Source organism: Dicentrarchus labrax, unplaced genomic scaffold, assembly GCF_905237075.1.
Source record: "Dicentrarchus labrax unplaced genomic scaffold, dlabrax2021, whole genome shotgun sequence".
NCBI lineage: Eukaryota > Metazoa > Chordata > Actinopteri > Moronidae > Dicentrarchus > Dicentrarchus labrax.
The window spans coordinates 16,746,492-16,773,602 of NW_026136709.1; the positions used below are offsets into that span (position 1 = coordinate 16,746,492).

The following is a 27,111-nucleotide window of genomic DNA, read 5'->3' on the forward strand; positions in this document are numbered from 1 at the left end:
TGGGGGAGGTACATGCTCATTTTTATTAGTCTCATTGAGAAACAGGGGAATAGGAAGTGATGCAATAATGACTAAGTGATCTAACAGACTCTTACAGTGGCGTCGTTATCATCACAATCATGAATAAAGGAGGCATCATAATCATTAATGATAGACTGTGAAGGGGATGTCATAACAACGGTGAATAACATGAATAACAATAATGAAAGTGGGCAAACAGACAGTGTTCACTACAGACAGGGAGACAATGGAAGTGATGTCATGATCACAACATTCAAATTATTGTGAATAATAACAATAAAACAGGACTGAATGTAAAACCTGATGCAATGGCACATTACATTAAAGGATCATGTTTTAGCCCATTTGCAACACATTTTGTGCACTTCTATTGTTTTATTTTGAAAAGCATACAATGTGTTTTTAGCTCAATTCATGTGTTTTTATTTCATTTAAGCATGTTCAGCTACCTAACTTACTACCTACAGTCGTTAGATAGCCCAGCGTTACTTCCGAGGCTAAGGAGGGTAGCGTAACTAGACTAGCATATGCACTATGCATTGCTCTATATCCACACATGGCCTGCACAGAATTGTTTGAATATGGGGAAGAGGTAGCATTATGTTTGGCCAAATACATCAGCTAGTCCTTAAATCCTAAAAGCCCTTAGGTCTATTATTAACTGTTATTGGATTCAGAAAGCTTAAGAGGTGCAGCAACAGGTACTAAGTGAACTGCCAAATGCAGAGTAATGAACGTTGTTTGAACACCATCATTTCTTGATTTTTGTAAGATGTTATTTGGTAATTCAACTGAACCAATGACGGGCTGCAGAAATTAAAAACCTTTATGTTCCAAATCCCCTTTAGCACTTGAATGCACCAACCTGACACATGCTTGTTGTTTGTGATTAACAAAAAAATGATGACTTATGACTGTTAATCATGACTTCACATGTATTTCAAGCATGTTTCAGGTCTCTGCAAAATGCTTTATATATTTTAATAAAGTATAAACTGCTGACTGACTGAAATGTATGGATCAATCTAACGTTATTGTAACTGGTTGGCAGTAAAGTCTGCGTAATTTGTAGCAAATGGGATAAAACATGTATTCATATGGCTTTTTAATATACATTCCACACTAACTTCATGATTTATTTTCTATGACTTAGCGTTGCATCCTATCAACACAACATTTTTATCTTAAAACTATTATCTTTGGTTTTTATATTGTCAAGTAATTCTCTCTTCTTAAGCAAACAGAGTGATTTATCTCCCTGCGTGCCTCAACTTTACACAAACACAAAATTCAATTGCACCAGTAACATTTTTGAGTGGACATGATGTCATCTTTTAGGTTCAGATTTGTTATCATTGGACCAAATGAGGACGTATTTATTTAATTTTTAAGTTACAACTCACACTCTGGATTTCCTCTCTGAACTGTTTGGACATTTCATTTCAGATTCAGCACCTCTAGAGTTTATATTCTACACAAAACATCTAACACACCCTCAAGCCTTTTTCTTCCTTTAACTGTTTCCAGTGTTTTTCATTTATACATATTTACGACAAGATTTGGACCGCTTTTATTTTTTCTTGCCGCCCGCCTCTTCAGGGATGAAGACACTTACGGTGAAGTCCCCGCTCTCTGTGCCGTACTTGTTCTTCACCAGGATGCTGTACTTGCCAGAGTCCGCTGTGTTCACGGCGGTGATGGTGAAGCTGGCAAACTTGCCTGACTCGAACTTGAGGATGCAGTGGTCGTCGGACGTTATTTCCCTGTCGTTCTTCAGCCAGGTGACCTCTGGTATGGGGTCGCCCGAAATGTTGCAGGTGAGATTGAGGGCCTGGTAGGAGGATAACATGCAGCACACATCCATAATATTATACAGGAATAACAATTACATTTAGGCTTGTGTGCATATAATCAGAATCAGCCGTTATTAGCAGAAACGGTTTACCTTGCCCTCCTGTATAGTGACCACATCAGGCAGACCTCCTGCTACTCGAGCACGACCTGAAAGAAACAACGTTAACTTCAACAATAGATACATACATTTTATTCCTATTGCACCTTCACAAACTAAAGTGCTTTACAGAAAATAAAAATCCTGTAAAAAAATAAATAAATAAAGTAAACAAGAGCTTTGTCTCGGATATTAAATATATATGAATATCTATAAACATTTATAGTCTCAATCATCAACGTAATAAGTGGAATCTTGACTTTACAGGCAGTATTAGATGGAAAGAGTAAGACTGGTTTAAAGTCCGAGTTGCAGCATTAAACAGTATCTCTACATAATATATAGAGGACAGGTCGTATTGATGATTCAACAGCTGCCTCTCATTCAGGCTTAAAATCTGTTGAACACAAAGCCACTTTAAACACAATATCACTTACTTCTTTCTGCAATAGCAGCAGCTCTGAAGAGGTAAAAAAAAAAAAGAGGAAACAACAAATTAGGTCAAAGGTGCTGAGAATCAGAAGTGAAAGTTAAGACTGCATGCATACTTCTTCATGCATTTCCTTGAATCAGAACAATTGTAGGTTTAAATTGACATACAACTTGTCTTTTGAGAATAGTAATAAGATGTCACATGAAGCACTTAAGCATGTGTGTCTTTATTCATGCTGTGATTGTGGCTACTTAAACTAATATTATAACAGTTATCGAGTTGTTAAAAACTTACTTGAGTCTCTGGAATTCTGCAAAAGCGTCGTCAAATGCTGCAAAACAAAACAAGGTTGTAGTAAAGTTAGACAAGAAATTCAGCTTGTGTAGATACACACAAGAAATCGGAGTTACAAAAAAGTACAAGAAGTCTATTAGAGAGATCAAATGTCTAAAGAAATCACAGATTTAAGCAGCTAAGAGAGAAATTTCTAATATGTTGATGGTCTCACCTTGACCAGACAGCTCAACAGTCCTCCTCAGACCACCTTTCCCATCGTTGAACTCAATGGCATACTTGCCCATGTCTTTCTCTGTGGGCTCTGTGATCTGCAGCCACAGCTGCTCTCCCACCACACCACTCTTAATACGGTCAGAGAAGGAGATCGCTGAATCCCTGACAGAGAGACGATACAGAAAGCTCTGTGACACGTAAACATGGAAACACGAGGAAGACTACAGGTGGACAAAGCACTGAAATGTTTTACTATTATACTATAGACATAAAATCTGTCTCAAAAGGCACATATTTACTGAATATCCAAGATCTAATCAATTTACACTTTCACACTGATATGGTAAATGAATAGATAAACCATCATTCTTAAAGAACGTTTGTCAAGCAGCAGTGTAAGCAGAGAACATACTTGTAGTGCCATGTCACTTGGAGTAAATCGTTATAGTAGCTGACAAATGTGTAGAGTCGGATGCCCGTTTCTGTGCTTGTGATCTTCAGCGGAGTGGATGAATTGGCTGTAATTGAAGAAAAAAAGCCACAAAGAGGTGCACATTTAAAACATGAACATTAAAAAAGAATCAGGCACCACATTATTTGGGGAGAAAATGTACAATGAAAATCTTCTTACCGATAAAACTGAAAACTTCATTCATCAAGTCTTTGAAACCTAGAAGAGAATATATATATATATACATATATAGTGGTATATTTGCTGCAGTCATGTGATAATTTGTTATCTTAGTGTGGGTGTAAGGTTACCTTGATCTATCAAATTCAATGTGGAAGTGTCCGTTCCTCTGTCATCCTTCAGAACAACCTTATACACGCCAGAATCTTTCTTGGAGATCTGACGGAGAGAGCAGGAACGTCAGACTCAGTCGTATAAACAAGACTGAACAAGGAATATGATTTGTATTCATTAGAAAAGGCAAGCTTTTCCCTTCTGCTACGGGTGCTGCAGAAAACACATATATGACGCAAAAAAGCAAAAAAGCCGACAGACAAACGAACAAACATCGATTTAAAAAAAAAAAAAAAAAAAAAAAGCATTCTCAGGCAGAACAGCAAAACCAGAGGTGGCCGTTGGCCCATGATGATAACAGATAACTGATCCCAACTTTTAGTCTTCTCCAGATTAGGCTGTCGGCATAGTCTGCTGTGTCTGCGGGGGAGTCGCGCTGAAATGGGACACATGTGACATCATGTTTATATATGTTAGACTACCTGGACGGGATGGACTCACAGACGTTTAGAGACGATACAGTGGGATGGGAATGAGTTACAGAGACGTAAGAATGGAAAAGAGGGTTAGATGAAATTTGAGAGAAAAGTGCAAATTAAAACAGAGGAGAGGAAGAAGACAGAAAAGTTAGAGAAAGTGATGATGGCGTCCGACAATTTAGTTTGAATGAATTTAAGGCCATTGTTAGGTCTTAAAGGACCAGTGTGTGGGATTTAGTGGCATCTAGCGGTGAAGTTGCAGATTGATTTGAATACAGCTTGTAGAAACTCACATAAAACATGAAAGCTCCTATCTAAAGCCACTGTTTCATTTGTCCTTTCTGGGCTACTGTAGAAACATGGCGGTTCGACATGGCGGACTCCGTAGAAGAGGACCTGCTACCTCTGTGGATAAAAATGGCTCATTCTAAAGTAATGTCAACACAGCGATTCTTATTTAAGAAAATGTGATTTCTGCCAAAAGATCCTCCTAAATGTTACACACTGGGCCTTTAAAATATGATATGTTAAATCTGTTTTAAAGAGAAGTTATGCTGGTTATTTATATTAAGACCTTTTAGGAGTTACTAGATATAATTAGTAGAAAATAAATGTTTTATCAACTCCCTTTTTGATCATTTTTATACTCCGACTTACTCAAAGACCTCATCTTGTGGACCAACACTGAGGTGAGAGAAGCCCAGAGTACAGACATAAACAGAGCTGTATGTTTACATTCATATATGCAAATGAATATAGAGACAATTATACAGTACAGAAATATACATATATATACATAAATTCAGACTTCACAGATTTTTTTCCTCATATTCTTACTTGAGCAATTTCCAGTTTCAGCACTCCCTCGGTGAAGCCGAGATGCTCGTCTGCTTTGATCTCACGTCCGTCTTTGTACCACAGCGCTGAGGTCTCCTTCTTCATGTTGCCAACCTAAAATACAGCAAAACACACGAATGTGAGAAATGACGACACTTACCGTATTTCTTTGAAAGACTGCAGCATTATAAAAAAAATCTTAAAAGTTCTGTCTGACCTTGCATTTCAGCAAAACGCAGCACTCTGGTGTCACCTCATAACCCAAATACTCGATAAAGTGAGGACCTGGAACAAATATGGTTATAAAAATGGAAATCAGAACAGGTTCTACAAACGTAGATGAAGTAGAGCTGAAACCTTTAGTTGATTAATTGATTTGAGCCGTACCTTGCTTTCTGAACCATTCTTTCCTCTGGAACTCTGATTCCTTCTGCAACTCCTTGAATACTGCAAAAGAGTTTACAATGTTAAACACTTAAACACTTAATCTAACCACAAAATCTTACAATGTGATACATGTTTGGTTGCTTTTAAATTATGTGCTAACATGAGTGTAGTTTGGGATCAGTGTTGCATGTCTGAACTGACCAAAAGTAGCCTGAGGAGAGCCAAGAACCGGCTTTGACCAATTTTAAATGTTAATTTATAAAATTATATGTTTTGTCTGTATAATTAGGTAAAGTAAAATAAAGGTCTTTTACAAATTGCAGGTCTTTTATCACACAGTTATCACAGAATACTGAAATGTTTAATTGTAATAAAGTTAAATGAAATTTGATCTTGGGTCAGTTTTGGGTAAAAAAAAAACTGACAAATAACATTTGTAATGCTGAATGAATGCTATAAAAATACATGAAATCTAAAACATATTATTAATGTGTGTAACATGATTGATCTGGACATGTGCAGGATGCTTTTATATATGATTGTACAGACAAACGTACAATTACAATTACATATTATTATTACTATTGTTATTGTATTCCAATACTGGAATATAGCCTAACCTTTTATTAGTGGAAATTGCTCCATCTGGTAACACTGATAGTATTTCATTTCATGTGATTTCTTAAATGTTTTACTGGCCTCCAGTGTCCAGAACTTAGAATTGCAGAGCTCTGCATTATAGCTGTACATACGAAAGTAACAGGTTTTAGAAGGCTGATGTAACAGCAATATATTTTGTACTGAAGCTGATTTCTTGCATCACTTTGAATAATCTAATAGCCACTGATTCTCCATGGGGTTCTAGCCTCTAAAACAGTATTTAAACCAAGCAAAACTCTCATTAGGAATGCTTTATTTTGGTTGACTGAACGTACCGTCTCCTATCAGTACCAAGCTGGACTGGTTGGTAGCTTTCCCATCCTGCAACTGGAAGGTAAAGGTGCCCTCGTCAGCCGGGGTGAGAGACTCCATGATCATCTCAATCACGCCGGTGTTCTTGTCGAAGTTCATCTTGTATTTCTGCAAACCAAGGACGACACCTTTTTAAACATAAATTCACACACAGAAAACATAATTCCAAGATATATGAATGAACACAAAGTGCTGAGAGTTAATTTCCTTTTTCGTTCACTGACCTCTCCCTGAGAGAGAGCATTATCGTTGAAGACGTAATCCACTTTGCCGCTAGCTGACATCTTTTCTGCCTGCAGCCAAAAGCGAACTCTGCCCTTCTCCAGCAGCTCCACGGCCAACTCTGACTTCAGGGGAATAACTAGTTTAAAGAAAGAGAGAGAGCCAGCTCAAAGAAACAGTCCAGTTCATGACACATTTAAAAACAGCAGCGATGAGATCTGATGCTGAAACACTTACTGGGAAATTTGTGGTCGTGACTGATCTCCAGCAGCCTCTTCAACTCTGACAAAGATATGAGAAAGAGATTCATAAACAAGAGGTCAAAAAGCAAAAACTGAAGTCATTTTATTACATTTAACTCTGAAATGTGTAATCTTCTTCTGGACTTTGTAACCTACCTTCCTCAGAGAGAGTGTAACTGGATGAAGCACCATCAGTGTGGGTGACAAGACATGAGTAAATGCCAATGTCCTCCTCCCCTGGAGTTTGGAAAACAGCTTTGGACCTGCAGGGAAAACACATTATAGGAGTAATAAATAAGAATACTGAGTGATTTGGTGTCGATCAGGGTGTCTCAGCATCATCTTACTTGTTTCCCTTGGTCTCTACGGTCAGGCGGGATGAGTCTGTCATTTCCTCGTAGTTCTTGGACCACACAAATTTGGAGTCTGCGGTCACGTCACAGCATTCAAAGTTCAGGGAAATGATACCGTCATCGTCAACATCCACAAGTATCTCCTTGGTGCCTGAAACCCAGAGATGATAGAGAGAGTCAAAGGTTGAAATGATGAGCCTGTAAGGCTCTCGTCACCACCCTTGAACATTTTTCTTACCTGGTTTGGTCAGAGCTGGGACCGGCTCTGTCACATCTGAGGTTTTTCCAACTCCGGCTTTATTCTGAGCGCGCACACGGAACACATACATCTCTGTTTCCTTCAGATTCTTAATCTGAAAAACATAAGAAAAATAACCAGGTTACACACCAGCTGCTGCCGCTCATATAAATACATCTCTCAGGGTTAAAGTATGACAGCGACCTTGAGATACGTCTTCTCCGTAGCCTTATTGTTGACCCCTCTCCACGCCTCCTCTGGTGCGTCCGCCTCCTTGATGTCAACGTAGAAGCCGTTGACAGGATCACGGCCCTGGTACACAGGTGGTTTCCATAGCAACACCAGAGAGTCGCTTCTCACCTCTCTGATCTGCAGGTCGTGAGGAGGTCCTGTGGTCCAAGTTGGAAATACAACAGGTAGGCTAAAACACTGCAGATCAGTAAGTTTGATTTATGTTTTTATTACTATTTAAGAGGGCAAAAGGTAAAGAAATTATGTTGTATAAAATGTGTATATTTTACTGATAATTGATGTTCAGCAGCAGCCAATCACAGTGTGAGCAGGAGGAAAAGTTCAATTCAGGACTTGTTGATCTTGACTTTATACTTTTATGTTTTTTGTGCTGCTTGTTTTTATGTTCTATGTGTTCTTATTGCTTGTTTTGTTAGTCTTTACTGTTAATTTGTTAATTTATAGTGGCCTAACCGACCTGGCACGGCAATGGTCCACTCCTCGCACAGGAAGGTGTCACTGGGCAGTGACGGGATGCCGACACCTGCCATATTGGCCGCCCGCACCTGGAACTGGTACTTCCTATTCTCCTTCAGATCAGACACCTGGAAACAAAACATTACTTATGAAATTGTCCTACAGGTCTGTAAAATCAACTCTGTATTTGGGGTTAGACTCACCCTGTAGGCCCTCTCACTGACAGCCCTGATGTTGGCCTCGTGCCACTTCCCTGGCACGCCATCGATGACCTCACGGTAATCCACAAAGTAGCCGGTGATGTCAGCACCGCCGATGAAGGTCGGCTGTTTCCAGGCCAGCACCATGGAGTCGCGCACACACTCCAGGACACTGATGCCATAGGGTGGAGCAGGGGAGGCTGGGAGGGCAGAAGACTCCAATTAACACCATAATCCCTCAGTAGGGGAACAGGGTGACGTAATGAGAAACTGAAGCACTACAATGAGGTGATACTAGTTTTTTACACCTCCGTCCAGCTGTTGTTGCTGAAATTCTTATAAAAATGCATTTCATGAGTTTGTAGATGCTGTTGAACTTCAGCGTCTCACTACTGAGAACCTTTCCGTTTACAGCAGGCATCAGCTGTTTTACAACTCACTTTCTTCCAGGGCCAAAACATTACGTCACCACTGGATTGTGTGGGACAATAGTAGGTGAATATCTGCTGTAACAGAATATTGTCAAGCCCACAACACAATTGCACCTTTAACCTTGTATATCTTTTGTATTCTGATCTGCTTAAAGAAGAAATACAGTTATTTGCTTTCATGCTGAGAGTTAGAAGAAAGTTAAGTGGTATCAATCTTCTCATCTAACCCTCAGCAAGAAAGCATATTTCGCAAAATGTCAAATCATTCCTTTATACCACTAATTAGAATGGGTCAATAGTTATATCTTATATTAAATATGTGGTAAGAAAATACCAACAAAGGGCACAGTCATTTCTGGGACTTGAAGGAGTGACTGTGAGCAAAAGGTCCAAAAGCAGGATCACGTAACACGGGGATAATAAATTGAACTGTCGTACACAAATAGTCACGTGAACTTGACACCCTCCCCTATTTAGGGGTGAGAAGTTGGTCAAAGTGCCCGAGAGGTGGACATCTGAAGAAGTACACAGTGCACTACCCAAAAGGTCTTAGGTCACAAGTGTCCTGCTCTTGTGTTGGTCGGATGACCCACTTTTCAAGTACAGGGAGTGATTATCTGGCTCCTGCCACAACATACTTGTGTGTGTGTGTGTGTGTGTGTGTGTGTGTGTGTGTGCTTGTGAGTTAAAGTGCTCTGGGTACTCGATGTGATGGCAGGTCCTGAGGCGCCAGGTGATTGACGCCGCCCGAGCCACCAAGTGAGGAGGTTGTGGGAAAGTGGTGGCCAGCAAAACTGTTGACAAGCGTGACTGTGTTGAGTTAAAGTTTGGTGGTGTTTTACAGTGACTTACCTTAAAGAGAAGAATACCAGTAGAGCACTTGAACAACTGTTTATTGATCATTAAAAGCACGTGAATGTAAAAGTAGAACCTTGCAGAGATGCTTTAACAAGGGGAATCATTCTTTAATTACATGGTAAAGTCAAGGTAGAATATGTTGATGGATTCCTAAGTCAGGGGGTGGGGGTAATTTCTGTGGTGTGTTTTTATGTTGATGAAAAGATTTCCATCTCTGACCGGTGCTCACCTGCCGACTCTCTCCTGGGCCTCGCTGTCTCCCGATTAGCTGAAGCATCTACAGAGAACTTACATGCCTGTTTGGTCTCAGGCTCACAGACTGTCTCTACAGCCTGATCCTGAACCTCAGCAGGGGTTGCGTCTAAGAGTGCAGCTTTGGCTATGTCAGTAAGTGAGTCAGAAACTGAGTCTGACACAGACTCTGAGACCAGGTCTTTTGCCAGGTCAGGGGCCCAAGACACACTGCCTCTCTTGCCACCCTTGCTTTTATTCTCTGCGGGGTTGGGCTGTACGAGGCCTGAGCTAGCAGCCCCGGCCCCCTCCCTGGCTTCAGTGTCAGCCTGAGCTTTACTGCGCTTTTGTATAGTGTCAGGGGGGGACTGGACAGTCTCATGCGTGCCCGTCCAGCGTGGCCTGTGCTCGGTTAGTTGGCCCACGTTACCCCCCGGCCCCATCTCCGGCAACACACCATGAGGGATGCCGCCCCCTACAGGAGTTAGCAGAGAAAAGCAAAAGAGGTTGTTTTTTTTTAAAAACAGGCAAAAGATCCATACAGAGAGCAAAAAGAAGATGAGCAGAAACAGAAAGACAGAAAGCAATATTCAGTACCAAATACAGCTTATCAAATACAGTAAAATGTCTTCATCTGACTGAGAGTGAAAAATGAAGACAAGATGACCAACGAGTGACATCCGTTGTGAGGAGGTGAGTAGAGTTCATTTGGGATTATGAGAGCATGCAGATGAGTGACGTAGAACGGCCAATGAGTGTAGATGTGCAGGCTTTGCACCAACCCTTTATGAAAAAAACACTGTGCTTTAGTAACAATGCCAATAGATTTCATCACCTCCTAGATTTCCACTCAAAAGATTAAATAACTGGTGTGTCGAGATTGAATGTTACAGCACACCATGATCTAATTCATATGAAGCTGTATAACTGTTTCTGTTTTTCCTCAATGTTAAAAACTGAGGGCTGTAACTTTTCTTGTATTAAATGTACTGGAAATTAATAGTAGATAGTAATAGTGATAATCTAGAACTGTGGTTGAACTACTCATTGCATTCTTTGTCATATAATTTTACCAATACGTCTGCCTGCAGAGAAATACATTCGCATTTTTACTAGTTGTGCTTCATAAGGGAAAACAGAGCATGCCGCTCAGCACAAAGCTGGCCAGTGAATGAGTGACATCCAAAGGCTGGAAGTTATGTTAGTTATAATGCAGTGAGACTTTAGGGAACACATGCAGGAGGTCAGAGAGAGCGTCTCTCACATTTATCACGGCAGCAGGATTGGTCTGTTTTGCACGTGTTAGGGCTCCAGCTGGAGATACTGAGTCACTGCTTTACAGATTCTCAGCTCCTTCACCTAACATAAACTAAAATAAACCATTAGGGATCATGTTTTGTATGTGTAAAGAGTTTTTTTCCTGATGTAAACTGGAAAAATACCATGATTTCAGCCATATAATTCAGCTCCAGTAGATAAATAGGATACATATACAGAGAGCCTCAAGCCTCCTTTTGTTCTGTAGCTCCTTATGTCCTTTTAGTATTTAGGCTGATTCAAAACCAGATGTCATTACATTCAATATAAAAAGTGTTCACTTATGTGAACAGATATAAGCTTTTACCAGTGGTGGAATGTAAATAAGTACATTTATTGAAGTTAGTAACTAATAATAATTTAATAATAGAATATTGTGAAAGGAACCATTCTGCATAATTAGTACTTTTTAATTGATAGTTCAAGTACATTTTGCTGATAATACTCTGATTACTAGGATCTGAGTGCTTCTTCCATCACTGGCTTTTAAAAGTCTTAAACTAACTCAAATTATCTTGCAGGTCTACTGAACTCAGTGCCCTGTCTGTCTCAATCATGCTGTAAGGCGCTGGAAAAAAAGCTCCCTTTTTTGTCAGGGGAAACCGCCTAGATGGTACAAAAATAGCCCCTAATTACCTCAAACCGCCCAAACACAATTTTTATCCACCCAATCATATAAAAAGTAGGCCAGTCTGGCAGCATTGCATGTGTATAACGTACATTAAGAGTCATAAAACTGTGTGTTTCATAAATAATTTATAGTCTTGTCATTTAAATTCAGCGAACTAATAAACAGATCAATACCACTGCCCGGTTAGCTGCTAAGAGAGAGGTTAAGACAGAGAAACTCAGTGCAGTTTAAGGGTACCGATGGGGTGGGGGAGGTGTGTGTGTGTTGGTACCTTTAGCACCATCATATGGGGGTTGCCGACACGTCTTGTGCCCAGGATAGGTGAGGGAAATGGGGGGTGGTGGTGGTGTGTGACACTGGGCTGGTTTGTAACAACCGCTGAATTGGATCGCACTGACCCAAATTAGAGGAAGTCTACAAGTCCTGACCCTGACCCCGCCTCAGGCTGTGCAGGGAGGTGGTGGAGGAGGAGGGGTGGATGTGGCTGGACAGGGTGGGTGGGTGGGTGGGGCACATAACAGTGCAGAATAACGTGACAGGGTGACAGAGTGGAACCATGGTGGAGAAAGTGTGGGAGTGTAGATGCCGATGATATAAAGAAGTGAAGACAATAGCGGTAACCTACAACATCATGTTAACATATAAAGGAAAATAGCAATACTGGTCATTTTACGTGTTTTATCCAAAACTGTAGCAGCACTTTAAAGGAACATTACACCTAATATTTAAACTAATCATCAGTCTGTGGTTTTAAGTGCATTTCAGGAGTCATTTTATGGTGAAATGTCCTCTTTTTAGTGAGTTCACCTAAACTTTCTACACCTACCTTTACTTCAGACGTCTCTGGTTTCCTGCATTTGTCCTACACAACACCTTTTGAAAATATGAGTGTTTTTATGTCTAAACACTAAAAATAAAGAGATCTTTTTTTCCTAAAATTGTTTAAAAAATAAATGTGTTTTGGCTGCATTGCATTGTGTATAATGAAGGGAAAACACTACCATGAGTTGTATCTGTTGCATCTGCAATAATGATGATTGTTAAAAGGTTTTTTAAGTCTGAGAAACTGATTTAAAAACCTCATAGATAGCTTAAATATTTATTGTGAAACTGAATATCAAAACTACCCTAAAATAATATATCCTTATGTAATTGGCTGTGTTTATCCTGGAACAGCAAAGTGTGAATGTTCCTAATATCAACGAGATTGCTTGATTAAATAAAGATTCATATAAAATGAATTCAGAAATGCAGACTTCAACACCAACAGCTGATTTTTGCACATAAACAAACAACAGCATAAAGTATCATTCTCAGTATCCTGTGATTCCTGCATTACCATCTTGTACTGAGATATGAACACTCTGGATTTACTCACCAATAGCAGCCTTAACCTCCACAGGCTCAGACTCCTGGGAGAACTGGCTGAGCCCTGCTGCGTTCACTGCCCTCACCCTGAACACGTATATCTCTCCTGTCATCAGACCGTGGCAGATGAACCTGCAAACAAACCGGTTTGTTTAAATAAAAACAACCAGCCTTTAATATTCTTGGTTACAAACAGAAAGAGGAGTCGTTTTACCTGGTGGCATTCACAGGCTTGTTGTTGCACGGCTCCCACACATTGCTGTTCACAATACTCCCCTCGATGTAGTATCCCACCAACTCTTTGGCCTCGCGGGACGCTTCCCAAGACACAACAACTGATGTGTCCGTGTTTCTGGTTGGGACAACTTTGCCTGGGGCAGATGGGATATCTGTGGACCAGAAAATGGACCATTAACTGAGAATGTAACGTTGCTGCTGTTATGATGTCTGCGCGTATGTTTGTGTGTTTTCTGACCAAGCTTGTCGCCAACAGTGGTGGCCTCAGTTGGGTCAGATGGCTCGCCGACACCGGCAGAGTTGCAGCAGCGGACGCGGAAGCTGTAGGATTTCCCCTCGGCCAGATCAAACAGTGCAAAGCGAGGAGATTTGACCGGGATCTCTGTGTTCACCCTCTGCCAGCTGTCTGTGCCCGAGACACACTAAAGAAAAGCAAGGATACAAGGGCATCTGTCAGAGAAACACTGGCATGTAACAGTTTTGTTACATGCCATGTGGATTTTTCCTTTAACAGGTTTAAAATGTAAGAATATGTAGTTAAATAGGTATAATTTACCTTTTCCACATAGTACATGACCCCCTCAAGGCATTTCCCTCCAGGTGGCTTCCAGCTCAGCACCACGTAGTTTTTGGTTGCCTCTGTCACCTGCAGCTCAAGAGGTCTGCCAGGGACAATGCTCTCTGATGATCAAAAGATTAAGAATTAGGTCCCTTAAGACAGCAGACGTGCAGCAGACAACGTAACCTTTGTGTCAATGGGTGTCGTGGATATGAATGATATAAATTCTTGGTATTAAACATTAGATTTCCTACCTGCAGGCTCCTCCTCTGTGACAATGATCTGGCCAGTCCAGGGAGCAGAGGTACCTGACAATAAGTAAAATAATGATTTCCATACTTTTGCTCCAAAATTCATTTATTTAATTTTTTTTGACAATTTTCCTATAAAAAGCTGTTTTTCTGTTGTGGAAAAGCCTTTAAAGCATTAGAAAATGACCGACCACCACACTTATAGGTCCAATAAAGCTTTTTAAATATGGATAGCAGACTGGTTGTGTTTGACCAGACACACAGTAAAGGCTTCTGTACCTCTCATGCGTGCGCGATCAGCTGGGTCCATGGCAGCCACCGGCTCAGAGACCCTGGACGGGCGGCTCATGCCACTCTTGTTCACAGCACGCACGCGGAAGGTGTAGGAACGGCCCTCCACCAGACCAGTGACGGGGAAACGGGCAAACTTTACAGGAGTGTCATTGCACTGGATCCAGTGGTTAGTTCCAACCTCACATCTGCACACATATTACAGTATAAGTCTTACATACTTAGGTTTTTATTAAAAGGATTTTTAATTTTATGGTGGATTTAGTACTGCTGTTTATATATCAGCCATATTCTTGCTTGCACTATTCTGGTTTCACACATTTTTAGCAGCATTAGAGTAATAACAGGCAGCGACATATTGACTAACCTGTCCACAAAGTAGCCCAAGATGGAGCTGCCACGATCGATAGCTGGCTGCTTCCAGGTGACAATAATGTAATCCTTATTGGCATCCAGACAGCGCACATCCAGAGGGGCACCAGGAGCTCCTTCAACCTCAGCATCAGAATCTAACACAAACAGTAACAACACCGTCACGATTGTCAGTATGAATAAACACTCTGTACAAGTCCATTGTTTTTTATTTTTTTATTTTATTTACCTTTGAGCCAAAGATTTGTCTGTAATGAACTGATTCTACTGTAGCTGGTTGTTTTAAAGTGAGCTGTGTAGCTGCAGGGCTTGATGCCAGGAATGTTTCTGGTCCTCAAGTCAAACCCAAGCTGAGAGCAATCAGCGGCAGGAGGACAGAATTAGCAGTAGCCCGCCCCGGAGTGAAAGGGGATAAGAGAGGTGACTCTTAAAGAAACATAAGGGTAAAGCCAGGGCACCTACTGTAGAGAGTTGCATCATAAAGTAAGAGCATGTATTAACTGGGTACATGTGTACATATGTAGCCCATATTTTACCACCTATTAAGGCATTTTACTTTCTTTTGTGTTTTCATTACCTTAGAATAAGCTGTTTTTATCTACAGAGGAAGGGGGTCCTCTTCCGTGCAGGCTGCCATGTTTTTACAGTAGCCCAGAAAGGACAAATCATTTCACATTTTCACAAGTTTTGCTGCCACCATAGCTTCTCCTACACACTCGGAAGACTGAGCTGTATTCAAATGGTCGCGATCTGCAACTTCACCCCTAGACGCCACTGAATCCTACACACTGGTCTTTTAATATGGCAACTTAATTGAATGACCACTTAAGGAGATATACAGTGATAAAACAAGAGGAGATAATTATAACCAGAGTGTTTGAGCACACAAAGAGCAGTAAGGAAACTGGGCAGCCTATTGTTTCTCCTTGAGGCAGATATTTACAGTATCTATCTGCACTCACAGCCAGACCCATTCCATAGCTGAGCTCTCTGAGAATAGCCTGACTGCAGCCAGGATCGTATAGCGTTTTGTTATGGAGACTGTACCTGGCCTTTTCTTCACTGGGCGACCCTGAGCTGCAACAGGGGGACAACAGAGTCTATTTTCCAGCATGTTCATACCCAACATGTGTAGAAGCTGAAGCTTTAAAGGTCAGATTGTCTCTAAAGGCAGCAAAGATAAGCTTCACTGACCGCTTTTTCCATAGTATTCAAACAGATGCCAGGGAGTTGCCACCCGGTGGTGTCTCTATTAGTGATATCCTATTTAAAACCACTCCCTCACATTCAAACACTTTGACTATTAAATGTGGTATTGTCATCAGGTGCCAGAGGACGTGCTGTTGGGACTTCGACCTTGATCTGATGACATGCTTGACAAAAACAAAGCTGAGGGAATCAGGCTGCATTAAACCTGTGTTGACTGGGATTGCAGCGAAAATGTCTGTGGGGAGATATTTTAGATACGTAACATTTTATGGAATTAAAGGCTTGAGGACTTTTTCTAAATGTACCTGAAGTGAGAGTTGAACAATTGTCAGCATGGCCACAAATGTGTGAGTCACAGCAACATCTGGATATGATATTTAGGCAAGTAGCAGTTGATTTGGGGCATATTCATAGTGAGCTGTTACCTCAAGATACCTCAAGATACCTCAAGCAAAACAAATGCACTCTTAAACTTAACAGTGCACATAAAAACTTTAATCTCCCAAATGAGATCCATCTTTACACGTTACTTTTAGAGAAGGTGTACCAACCTCTGACAAAGACATAGGCTGAGTAGGTTTCATATCCAGACTTGGTGGTGACACGCAGAGTGTAGAGCCCCTCGTCCTCCTTGTTGAGGTGTGTGAGCGTCAGTGTGGCTCGATCTCCACTCCAGTGCATGTGGTTCCATTTAGAAGGAGACAGCAGAGCATCTGGAGAAAAAAATACATATGGCTTAGTAACATGGGTCACTAATATCCCTCTTATATGCAAAAACATGCAAATGGTAAATCTCTTGTATTTTTTAAGACATGCAGTTATCCCAACCAAAGTAGTACAGTAATCTACATCTTGGATTCAAATGCTTACCATTTCTGTACCACTGGATCTCTGGCTGGTAGCGGTGCAGGGAAGGGTAAATGATGACCGTACATCCCAGACTCATGGTCTCCCCCTCTCTTCCAAATGATACACCAAACCTATCAACAATGTGAGTCTGGAAGGTGATGCCATACTCAGACACTGGGCCATCTACAGACAAAGCATGAAACAGCAGAGTCAGAGTTTGGACTGGCATTATTGTGTTAACATACACACAGCAGACAGGAGGAAAGACGACCGTATTCAAATCAATGCAAGAACAAAACATTGCACTGTGAAAGAGACAGAAAATGATCATGATCAATAATCATATCCAAAAACATGAACAGCTAGATCAAAACTTTTCAGCCAGACAGAAGAAGGTGGACACATATATCACATGTGTAAGAATAAAGGACAACAAACATATACAGACCAAAAAGAGTGACTCTGAAACTACAGTATAGAGCTCACAGAAAGAAGTGTGGGAAATATCACAACATGTTGTCATGCATTAAACAGTGAAGCACAACAGACACGTGAAAACCCTTGCTGAAATAAAAAAAACACTCAATATTTAGCGATATAAGTTGTTGAATTTGTGTTGAAAATATAATTAGCACCTTTATTTACACATGAAATATTTACAATATATGTAGGATTAAATAATGAAATAAGAAATCTACTTTGTAACACTCTAGTTTTACCAATACATTCTACTTCCAAGGCTCTATCAACTATAACACTATCAAATGTACTCTCATTTAATGGAGATGCATCTTGCACAGTCCTTCTACCCAGTGAGAACATAAACTTACAAGGTTGCATATCGCAACATTGGAGACGCACACAAAGTGGAACCGGACAAGCTGAAAAATCTGTAGATTTTTCCAGGTTAACTATTCAAGAAAAACTGTGTACTTCCAAGTGGCCATGCATGGACGCAGTCAAAGTGGTCAGTGGAAACATCAAGTTCACCAAAACGTTTTCAAACCAGATTCTTGTGGCCCTGTTACCTTCAGTACTGGCCCCTGCATTGTCGCCGCAGCATCAAGAAAACAAAAAAGTTGTTAGTGCAGTGGCACCCATTGTCTTTTCCAGCCCCGAACCCACCACATCCCACCAGTTAACACAGCATGAGTAATGTTAATAATATCAAATTATTATTTTTCTTTTTTAGAATGAGCAAGAATGGCACAATGCCAACATTAAAGCTGCATTATTTTGACATTGAATCAAATGCCTGGTCTACATTTAATGTGTAATAAGTCACTTGTTACCTAATTGTTTAGCTTTGTGGAGCCTTTTAGCCCCTTTTAGCAAACAGTTTTGGTTTTACAACCAGAAGATCTGCTGTTCAGTCTCAGTTCTCTCATTAACTGTTCTTCCAGAAGAGGGCAGATGTTTTACGCAAATAGGCTCTGATAGAGCAGCTGTACGGTACATGCACAGCGCCAAACAGCAGACAGACAAAGTTAGCAAATAGCTAATGAAGATCAAACATCTTGCAACTAAAGACACAGATATTTATCTCAAGAGTTGGTGGAGACCAAAACGGAGCTTTGAGGAGAATTAATTTATGACTTATATTCATCAGGTGGTGAAAAACACAACAGATATAATAAGCAACTGTTCCCAACAGGTTTGACTTAATAGGATGGAAATATGTCAAGGCTGTGTCTTTCAGCTTGTTCTTCTGCCCCCTAGTGGACACTAATGCAGCTTTAAATCCACAATACAGCATACAATAAAAACTCAAACTTAAAAACTTCACACTTACGTCTTGGTGCTGGCAGGGACTCATCAATTTCACCTTTGAACCCTATAGAGAATAACAGCAGTCGCTGTTAATATACATATAACACATATACAGCATAGAGAGGAACTGCATGTACAGAATTATACTGACAACAAATCAAAATTATGTAATCATGTAAGAAATGACGTACAACTTTTCAGTTTTACCTTAAAAATACTAAGCGTGTAGTACAATTACACTTGAGTTTATTAATTAAAAAATCTAGTACTTGACAATTTACTTTAGATGTACTCTTGATTTATTATTTCAAATAATTAAATAATTTAAAGTAAAAAAACCTTAAAAACTACATTTGGAAACTTGGAAACACACTGATGCTTCTTGTGATTTTAAATTCAAAAGTTGTGTTTGAGAGTTTGGTCATGTCGAGAGCATGCTGGGTGGATAGTTTTAGGACTCGGTGAAACCTACTCTTAACAACGACGGAGGCAAATGCAGACAGCTCTCCCTTGGAGTTCATTGCAGAGACACGATACTGCGCTGTGTCATCAAAATCACATCTGAAAGAGGAGAGCATCATGTGATCAATGTCCATGATACGCATCTCTTAAGGATTCACGTGTACAGTGCCCTTCCCCCACCTCAACCTCAGCCCTCTCAACCATGTAAATAATACCAACTATGTGAGCCCACGACTGTAAAGCGCTCCATGACTTCTGACCGGGAATACTCTGGCAATAAATAGACACCGCTGGTGATGTCATGGTGTAGGTCTCTGTACCGGGGCTCTGTGCAGTAAAGTTTCTGTTGTGTGAAGACCAACAGTTAGACTACTGTCGACATAATCTAATAACATGTGATAATATAATTTGTTCTGGGCAAACTAAACCTAAACTAAAAGCTAAAACTAGGTTTCAATTTTAATACAACAGGCATGAGGAGGCATTGGTGTGTATGTTTATTGAGACTGGGATGTCTAAGTGTGAGTCACTGTGTTTGTATTGTAATACCGATTCTGAACTTCTTAAATCTTGCCCCAAGCCCCCCAATACCTCTCCATATTATAATAAAAAATAAGACTGAAACTAATAAAAACTAAACTGAAATGAGAAAATCAACTTTAATGTCTAAAAAAATTCTCTCTTTTCTTGTCCTGCAACATTAAAACATACAAATATGTTTGATGACTTTTCTTGGAATTCAGGTATTAAATGTGATTTTCTACAGTCTATGGTCTGTTATCAGGGTAAATATTCTGACAAGCTATGTTAAACTCAATTAAAAGGGCCTGAGAACTAATTTTTTTTCAAGAGATGAGGAGCTACAGCTAATAACAAGCCAAACTAACGTAAGAACAATAAGTCAAATAAGCTAAGTTGTATGCAAATTTGTGTCCTTTCTGCAATGTTTCTTCTGGATCTACAAAACCCACTCGTTATATAAATATTAAACAAGAGCACAATATATTTTCGTGGCTTTGTGAGAAGAATCTATTTGAAGAACTGTGGATGGGAGAAGCTACACCTACCTGTTAATCTCCAGTGAGTGCACGCTGTATCTGCTCTCAAGTTTATACTTGCCAGGGTTGGCAAGAGGGTCAATTGTCACATTGTTTTTGTACCTTATAGTGGGAGGCAGAAAACATGAAAGAAGACAGACCAGAGGGAACAGACAGAACTTAAAGAGGATCAAACCAAATCAAGAGCACAATAATAAAGCCATGGAAACTGGATGAAGCTCAAAGGAATAAGCAGGATGCTGAAGGAACGGAGAAGACAGATATGAGGTTATGTATGTATGTGACCTACCAGACGACCCGTGGGTCGGGCCAGCCACTGACAGTGCAATGCAGCCGCACGCACTGCTTCTCCCACACGGTGTGGGAGCGTGGTTTAATCACAAACTCCGGGGGGTGCATCAGGCTATCTTCGTTCATGCGCTTAAAGTGTTCCCCGTGTTCATGGATCTACAAACAGAACAGCACTTGAGCATTAAATAACTCTGGACAGTTTACCAATCATAAACTGTTAAATCAAAACAAACATTTGAAAAAAACATCACCATATTTCACCAGTAATTCACAATGCATGGTTGTAGCAAAAACGAAGCTTTTACAGACACAAAATTAGCAAGATTCCAACATATAACATTTATTTGTTTTACACATGCAAGATGTACGACAACTGTTATGAGTGTGAGTGTGTGTTGTTCATTATGTCCTGGAATAGCTAGGGGTGTTGAGGCCCCATCTAGTTGTGCATCCAGTAGGTCAACACCTAATATGACAACACCACTGGGACACTGCTTCCCTGTGTCTCAAGGAACACGATCTCCTGAGGAATTTGTCACCCGGTAGTAAGGCTATCTGGCAGAGTGGAGACAGATAAATACAGTGAGGGGGTCGCTGTGGCTTTTATGATGCTTAATGAATGGTCAGATACTACTTGTCATAATCACCCAGGGACATAAATAACTCCCTTGTGTAAGGAGTAGTAGTAACCACTTAGCCACAGGCACTTGGTGTTCCTAAGCAGCACTACAATTAATTAACCTCAGTTATGCAACTTTGCAGATGACATAATCCTGTCACTGTATGTATACAGTATAATATTAAACTTAAATCACGGATTTCTTTTTCATTTTGATGTCTCAAGTAAGACATTTTGTGATGTTATCAAAGAGGATGATCTACTTTGATGATATCCAAAGTAACAAATGCTAATTTGTGGTTCAGTCAGAAGGGTCTACTGTGACACAACAATCTGTGATGTCATAAAACTGAATGGTCAACTGTGATGTCACAAGTAAAAAAAGCCACTCTGTGATGTCATGAAACAGAATGGTGTACCGTGATGACAACTGCAATTCTATGATGTCATGAAACAGAATGACCTTCTGTGATGTCACAAGTAACACAAGCCATTCTATGATGTCATGAAACAGATTGGCTGGCTGTGATGTCACATGTACCAAAAGCCGTTCTGTGAAGTCATGAAACAGAATGGTCTAATGTGATGTCACAAGTAACAAAATCATTCTGTGATGTCATGATTCCGACTGACATATTGTGATGTCACAAGTAACCAAAGCTACCCTGTGATGTCATGAAACAGAATGGTCTACTGTGATGTCACAAGTAACAAAAGTCATTCTATGATGTCATAAAACAGATTGGCTGGCTGTGATGTCACAAGTAACATAAGCTACCCTGTGATGTCATGGAACAGAAACAGTCTACTATCTAAAAATAGGTATGAAAAAAAGCCAATCTGTGATGTCATGAAGGAAAATGGTTACACACCAGAACAAACACTGAGGTCTAAACTGATGTTCTGTGATGTAATAATAAGCAGTTAGCTATGTTCTTGAGTACGTCCATGGCTTCCTGTATCAACTCAAAACAGCTACATGTAAAATTCCCCCACTGACCCTTTTGTTCAGAGAGATGCGTTCAGCCGACTCTCGCATGGTCTGCTTCCTGGAGATCAGCTCTGACCTCTCCATCTCCAGGCCACTGGTGAACAAATCCCTGCGAGCCATGTATGCAGCAGTGTCCCTCACCCTTGCTTCCTCTGTATCCGAAAGTCCTGTAGCAAACTCTTGACTAGGAGTTTGTAGAGCAGAGCCAGGGATGGATTTGGGGAGTAAGGCATAGCATTAAAACTGAAATAACTTTAAGATGTTGCAAAACATTCCTGTAGCTCCATTTTTATACAGTTAAGACTTTATTACCTGCCCCTGAAGATAGGCACTACATAGCCGATGATTTGGTTCTCTTTATCCACAGCCAAGTAAGTTGGCTTGGCTCTCTTTGGTATAGGGCTCAGTCTGCTCGCGTCCAGCCCAGAATGTGAAGACACTTTAAGTCTGGGACATATAGAATACCATCAGCCTGGCACCCAGCCAGACAGTGCAGCTAATAACATAAAATCAACATGTGGGGATGAAGCCAAGGTGAGGGTAGATGAGTTGTAGATTAAGGTTCAGTGGGGAAGTCGTGTAGATGGTTTAGTTTTGAATATTTAGCATTTACAAAAGGGGTCGTTGGATACAAAAGACAATATGAGCACCACTGAGGTCCACTGAACACAGTCATCAATCAACAGACCCATACTATGGTAACATATCAGGGCCACAAATCTGAGAGTACATCCAATATTGTAGCCAAAAAACTCACAAACTCTCTTGCAAATCCTTATCCACTACATACAGAAACCCACGGTCATACTACAATTATCTCTCTCTGTGTGCTTTCTTAAGATAAATCCAGGAAAGCGGTGACAAGTTTGATTTTAGATTTTTGGTCAGACGCCACACAGTTAGTCTGTGGTAACACTATCTGCACCACTCAGAGAGTTGGGGGTAGGAGCTCAGGGTATGAGATAGCAAGAACATGATAAAAAGGCGGGGGCAAGAAGGGTGACAGAGCAACTGCCCTCATTTTTCCTGTATCTATCTGGGTCACTGTCCCTTTAGCTCAGACCATTTACATTCTTTTGACTTTCCAGGATCAGGGCTCCAACAACTCCCATTAAAATAGATTATAATGTGAGGAGCTTCAGTTTCATTGGAGAAGTTATCTCACATGACAAATCCAATGTTCGCGTCTACGTAAATTAATTTGTATATTTGAAATAACAACAATATCGTGAACACCCTGATTGTTGAATCATCATCACATCATAATTCTCCTTTCCTCACCGCAGCACAGACTCTGTGGCTGGTGGGTTGCCCAGCAGTGGGTGTAAAGGCAAAGATCAGATGGTGTTAGTAAAACCTAAGCCCTCTGACCTGTTCACACTCTTCAGGCCAGTGTATTTAAAGATTTGCCAGGCACTGTAAAAGATAGGAACACCATTAACTGGGTGTTTTGTTATTCCTCCTGACAAATGGTAGCTCCTTTAGTGACACATGATCGCACAGTTCAGCTACAAAACCAAAATACAGTTATAGTACAGTATTTGTTCTCTCTTTCCTTTCCACAAATTAATACTTATTTCCATTAATATATTACTCAAACTAACTTCTTCTACTTTGTCTCATGTATATTGTATATTAAAAACCCCAGACAGCTGATCAATGCATTCAACAGGGAGCGCACACATCTGGGCAACAGAAACCACCACTAATAAACTCTCCTCATGTCTATTGGAAATAAAGTGAAGCAGCTATATTTCCAAGACATAGTAATACATGTAAATACTACCAGGATTTAAATGTATAAAATTCACAACACAGAGGTTCAGATTTCAATTGGACAAGACTGACAAACTGCCACTTGTTACTTTCCCTCCAACATGGTATGCACAGGTCAATATTCTATTTCAGTCTATGCCATATACCATAACTCAGCCGTTACATAACATTTCCATACAGCTTATCTAACAAAGGGGTTTTTGCTCTGAATCATTTTAGTTATTTGGGAATAGGTGTGTTAAAGGTAAGAGTTTGTCAGCATGCATAAAAGCAAGCAGGGCATCTTTCAGCCTACGTGCACAGAGCTTCATGCAGGATTCAAAGCTGATTTTCAACCAGTATAAAGAGCAAAGATCCTCAGGTGTGTGTGAGGGTTGATCAAAGAGAACTGAGGGGGGAAGGGTGGTTAGCAGGAAAGATGATCCCATAGCTGTGACAGGATCCAACAAGGGTCATGGAGGTGAACTTGATCAGTTGGGTTGTGCGGTGGTGTTAAGGGGAGCGGTAGGGATTTCCTGTGACAAAGATTGATGAAGGTACGATCCTCTTCCTCGTCCTTACCCCCTGCTACTGCTGGTGGCGGACATGCTGCTGCCAGCAGTATATCTGCTACTGGACTGGTACTGGCTCACTTTAGACTCTGCCTCCTTGCTGCGGTAGCCGCGGTCATAGTGGCGATGGTGCTTCTGGTAGAACGGTATAGATCCAGACATGCTGCAGGCCGCTGTTGGTCTGAGCCCTGAGTTTCTGAGTTCCTTGCTGCCTATCTGTTTGTCTGTGTGGTTAGTTAATGTTCAAGAGCAGGTGGATTATGATATACTGGAGGTTCATCGTGAATTTCACTGCATTTTAGACATTACAGACTTCAACATGTTCTAAATAGTTGAACATGGATCGTTAATCTAGCTCTCAAGATAGAGAAAAAAATACATTCTATTAAAGCAAAAATAATATTGTGGAGGAATTATGTAATCCCATAATGCCAGTATAAGCATATTAAAAATATTCTAGCCAAAAACTGCATATTTCCTTGTTAAAATAAACTGGAAAAAGACTTTTATGAAACCTGCAACATCAGCTAGCAAGACATGATATAAGATTCAGGCAATCAGGCACTTTCTCAGCATGCTAAGACAGACATATGCAGCAACTACAATCTGGTTTATCACATCTAATCCCTGCGCAACAGTTGCCACTTACCCTGGACAGAAAGCCTCAAACTCCAAGCGTTAAAGGAAAAGATGATTCAACGCCACACTTAAAGCTCGATATCCCAGCAAACCTACAGGTAGGTGCACACAGGGCTGCGGTCTACACAACAAAAATAATATTGGCCCCTGCCACAGTGTCCAAGCAGCAGTCACAGCCTTTTATGGTGAGGGTGGAGATAAATATAGCTGAGAGCAGAGTCTGGGGGGCAAATCAGCTCCCGTAGTGCAACACATTTATGGGTGCAGGTCTCTGCCGATGAGCATTGCTGCCTCATATGCAGGTAAACACAGGCTCGCTTTTGTATTTTTTGTCCATATGTTTGGTCCAGGTTTTATCCAAATACTTATAATATTAATTAATGTAATAGGAGTTTTTTTTCCTCCTTTTTTAAGCTTATACATGTTTTACATTTATGAAATGTAAGCCCCTTGTATGAATTGTATTTTTGAGGGAATGTATGTAAGTATGTGTTTTTGTTGATACTTTTGCTTGTTTGTTTGCTATTTTGTTACTCTACAGAAGTAAAGTTGATCAGTTATTCATGTAACAAAGTGTACATACTTCAATACTACAATCAATGTCACAGTCCAACTTTTGCCTGAGGCTCAGTGATTCCCAGAATTCCCACGTGACAAGCTTCATTTTACAATCTCATATTTTATTTAATTTTTTAAGTCCGTTACAAACAAGAAGGTCGTGCTGGCCTTTTGCCGACAGTATATGCCATCGCTGGTTAACCTCCATCAGCTTTTATTTATCTTGACTTTTCATCACAGTCTCAGCTGTGGCCGTTGCTAACTTTAGCTAAGCTATTGTTACTTGCTTCACATTCAACAAATGCCAGTAAATGTGTCTTTGTCACTCTCTCCTTTGGTCTCACTCTCATTTGTGGAAGTACACAAATGTCCCCCCTCGTCCCCCTAGGTCATAAACAGCTACTAAAAGAGAAAACATATAATAAATCAAGAACTCAGAATCCAGTGGCAGGTTCTTAATTCCCACTTAAGTTTGTCTGTATGACTCATAAACACGGGTTTCCAAAAGTTATCATGAAAAGAAAATACTTTTCTAATTAAATACAGTTTGTTAAAGGTCATTTGGCAGGTAGATTTAATTTGGCTGCCACAGAAGTTTGGACATTGTTCTGGAAATTGACTGCAACACAAACACCTGGTGAGTTTCCATGTCAAACATATGTCAATGAAGACCTTTGAGGCCTTTGAACGTATGCCCTTTTTGGCCCTCACCCACCACTGTCCCTCATGACACAACGGTCAGCATGGCAACATACCTAAAAAGTTATGGCAGCGATCTCAAGTGTAAACCCATTAAAAGAGATCAACGCTGAGGAGAACAATACAAGACATTAAGCAGGGTCACAACACTGAATGCTGTCTAATGAATATGGGATATATTTTACATTTATTATATGCCACTAAATCATTTGCCAACATGACTGACTTGAACCAAACAGCTTCTTACAATCAGTTGCTGGAGTGTCCGGTTGACTCTCAAGTCTTAAATGCTGTAATTCGAGTCCATTTGGATTGTATTTGTACTCAAAGAAATAGTTTAATGATTTGGGAATTTGATTTGATTTGATTTCTTGCAAGAAATTAGACGAGAATGTTGATACCAATCTTCATGTTTATACGGTAAATACGAATTTACAGGTGGTAATTAGGATCTGCTTCTCAAAGATACCCCAGCATGCCAGGCCTCAGAGTCAGAGGCAACAGCAGGGTTAGGATTAGTGGATGGTCCAGACTTCCTTTTTGACTGCCTCAGCAACACTCTGCTTTGGTGGTGAGGAGCAAGAAACAGAAGAGGATCTGATTCCTCGTCACACTGACTTCTAAGAAAGTCAAAACTTCTAAGAGACATTCTCAGCTTTGTGCCAGTGAAAGCTGCATGGCTAGTACACCACACACACACACACACACACACACACACACACACACACACACACACACACACACACACATAAACACGTCCCTGTTCCCCTCAAAAGTGATTCCCAACTGTTTGTC

At 40.5% G+C, this 27,111-nt stretch overlaps 1 protein-coding gene across 5 annotated transcripts; it reads right to left on the bottom strand.

The window, feature by feature from the left end:
• Window positions 1-25,205, bottom strand: myom1b (myomesin 1b). Of its 5 annotated transcripts, XM_051411011.1 has the most exons (39): window positions 25,070-25,205; window positions 24,431-24,644; window positions 22,406-22,540; window positions 22,103-22,277; window positions 20,482-20,639; window positions 20,202-20,294; window positions 19,145-19,233; window positions 18,695-18,736; window positions 17,931-17,945; window positions 16,924-17,085; window positions 16,605-16,766; window positions 14,840-14,981; window positions 14,461-14,660; window positions 14,185-14,238; window positions 13,928-14,052; window positions 13,610-13,793; window positions 13,349-13,523; window positions 13,145-13,266; window positions 8,302-8,498; window positions 8,100-8,226; window positions 7,595-7,779; window positions 7,391-7,505; window positions 7,147-7,303; window positions 6,956-7,062; window positions 6,795-6,839; window positions 6,560-6,696; window positions 6,299-6,443; window positions 5,364-5,423; window positions 5,194-5,261; window positions 4,977-5,090; window positions 4,037-4,096; window positions 3,678-3,765; window positions 3,547-3,585; window positions 3,328-3,433; window positions 2,914-3,077; window positions 2,700-2,736; window positions 2,410-2,432; window positions 1,967-2,022; window positions 1-1,852 (listed from the first exon to the last, which is right to left on the bottom strand). In XM_051411011.1, exons 2-39 carry the CDS (start codon window positions 24,580-24,582, stop codon window positions 1,592-1,594), a joined length of 4,476 nt encoding a protein of 1,491 aa, XP_051266971.1. In that variant the 5' UTR covers window positions 24,583-24,644; window positions 25,070-25,205; the 3' UTR covers window positions 1-1,591. The 5 variants fall into 5 exon arrangements, with proteins under 5 accessions (XP_051266971.1, XP_051266972.1, XP_051266974.1 ...); XM_051411012.1 differs by lacking the exon at window positions 17,931-17,945; XM_051411014.1 differs by lacking the exon at window positions 4,037-4,096.
• Window positions 25,206-27,111: the final 1,906 nt, after the last annotated feature.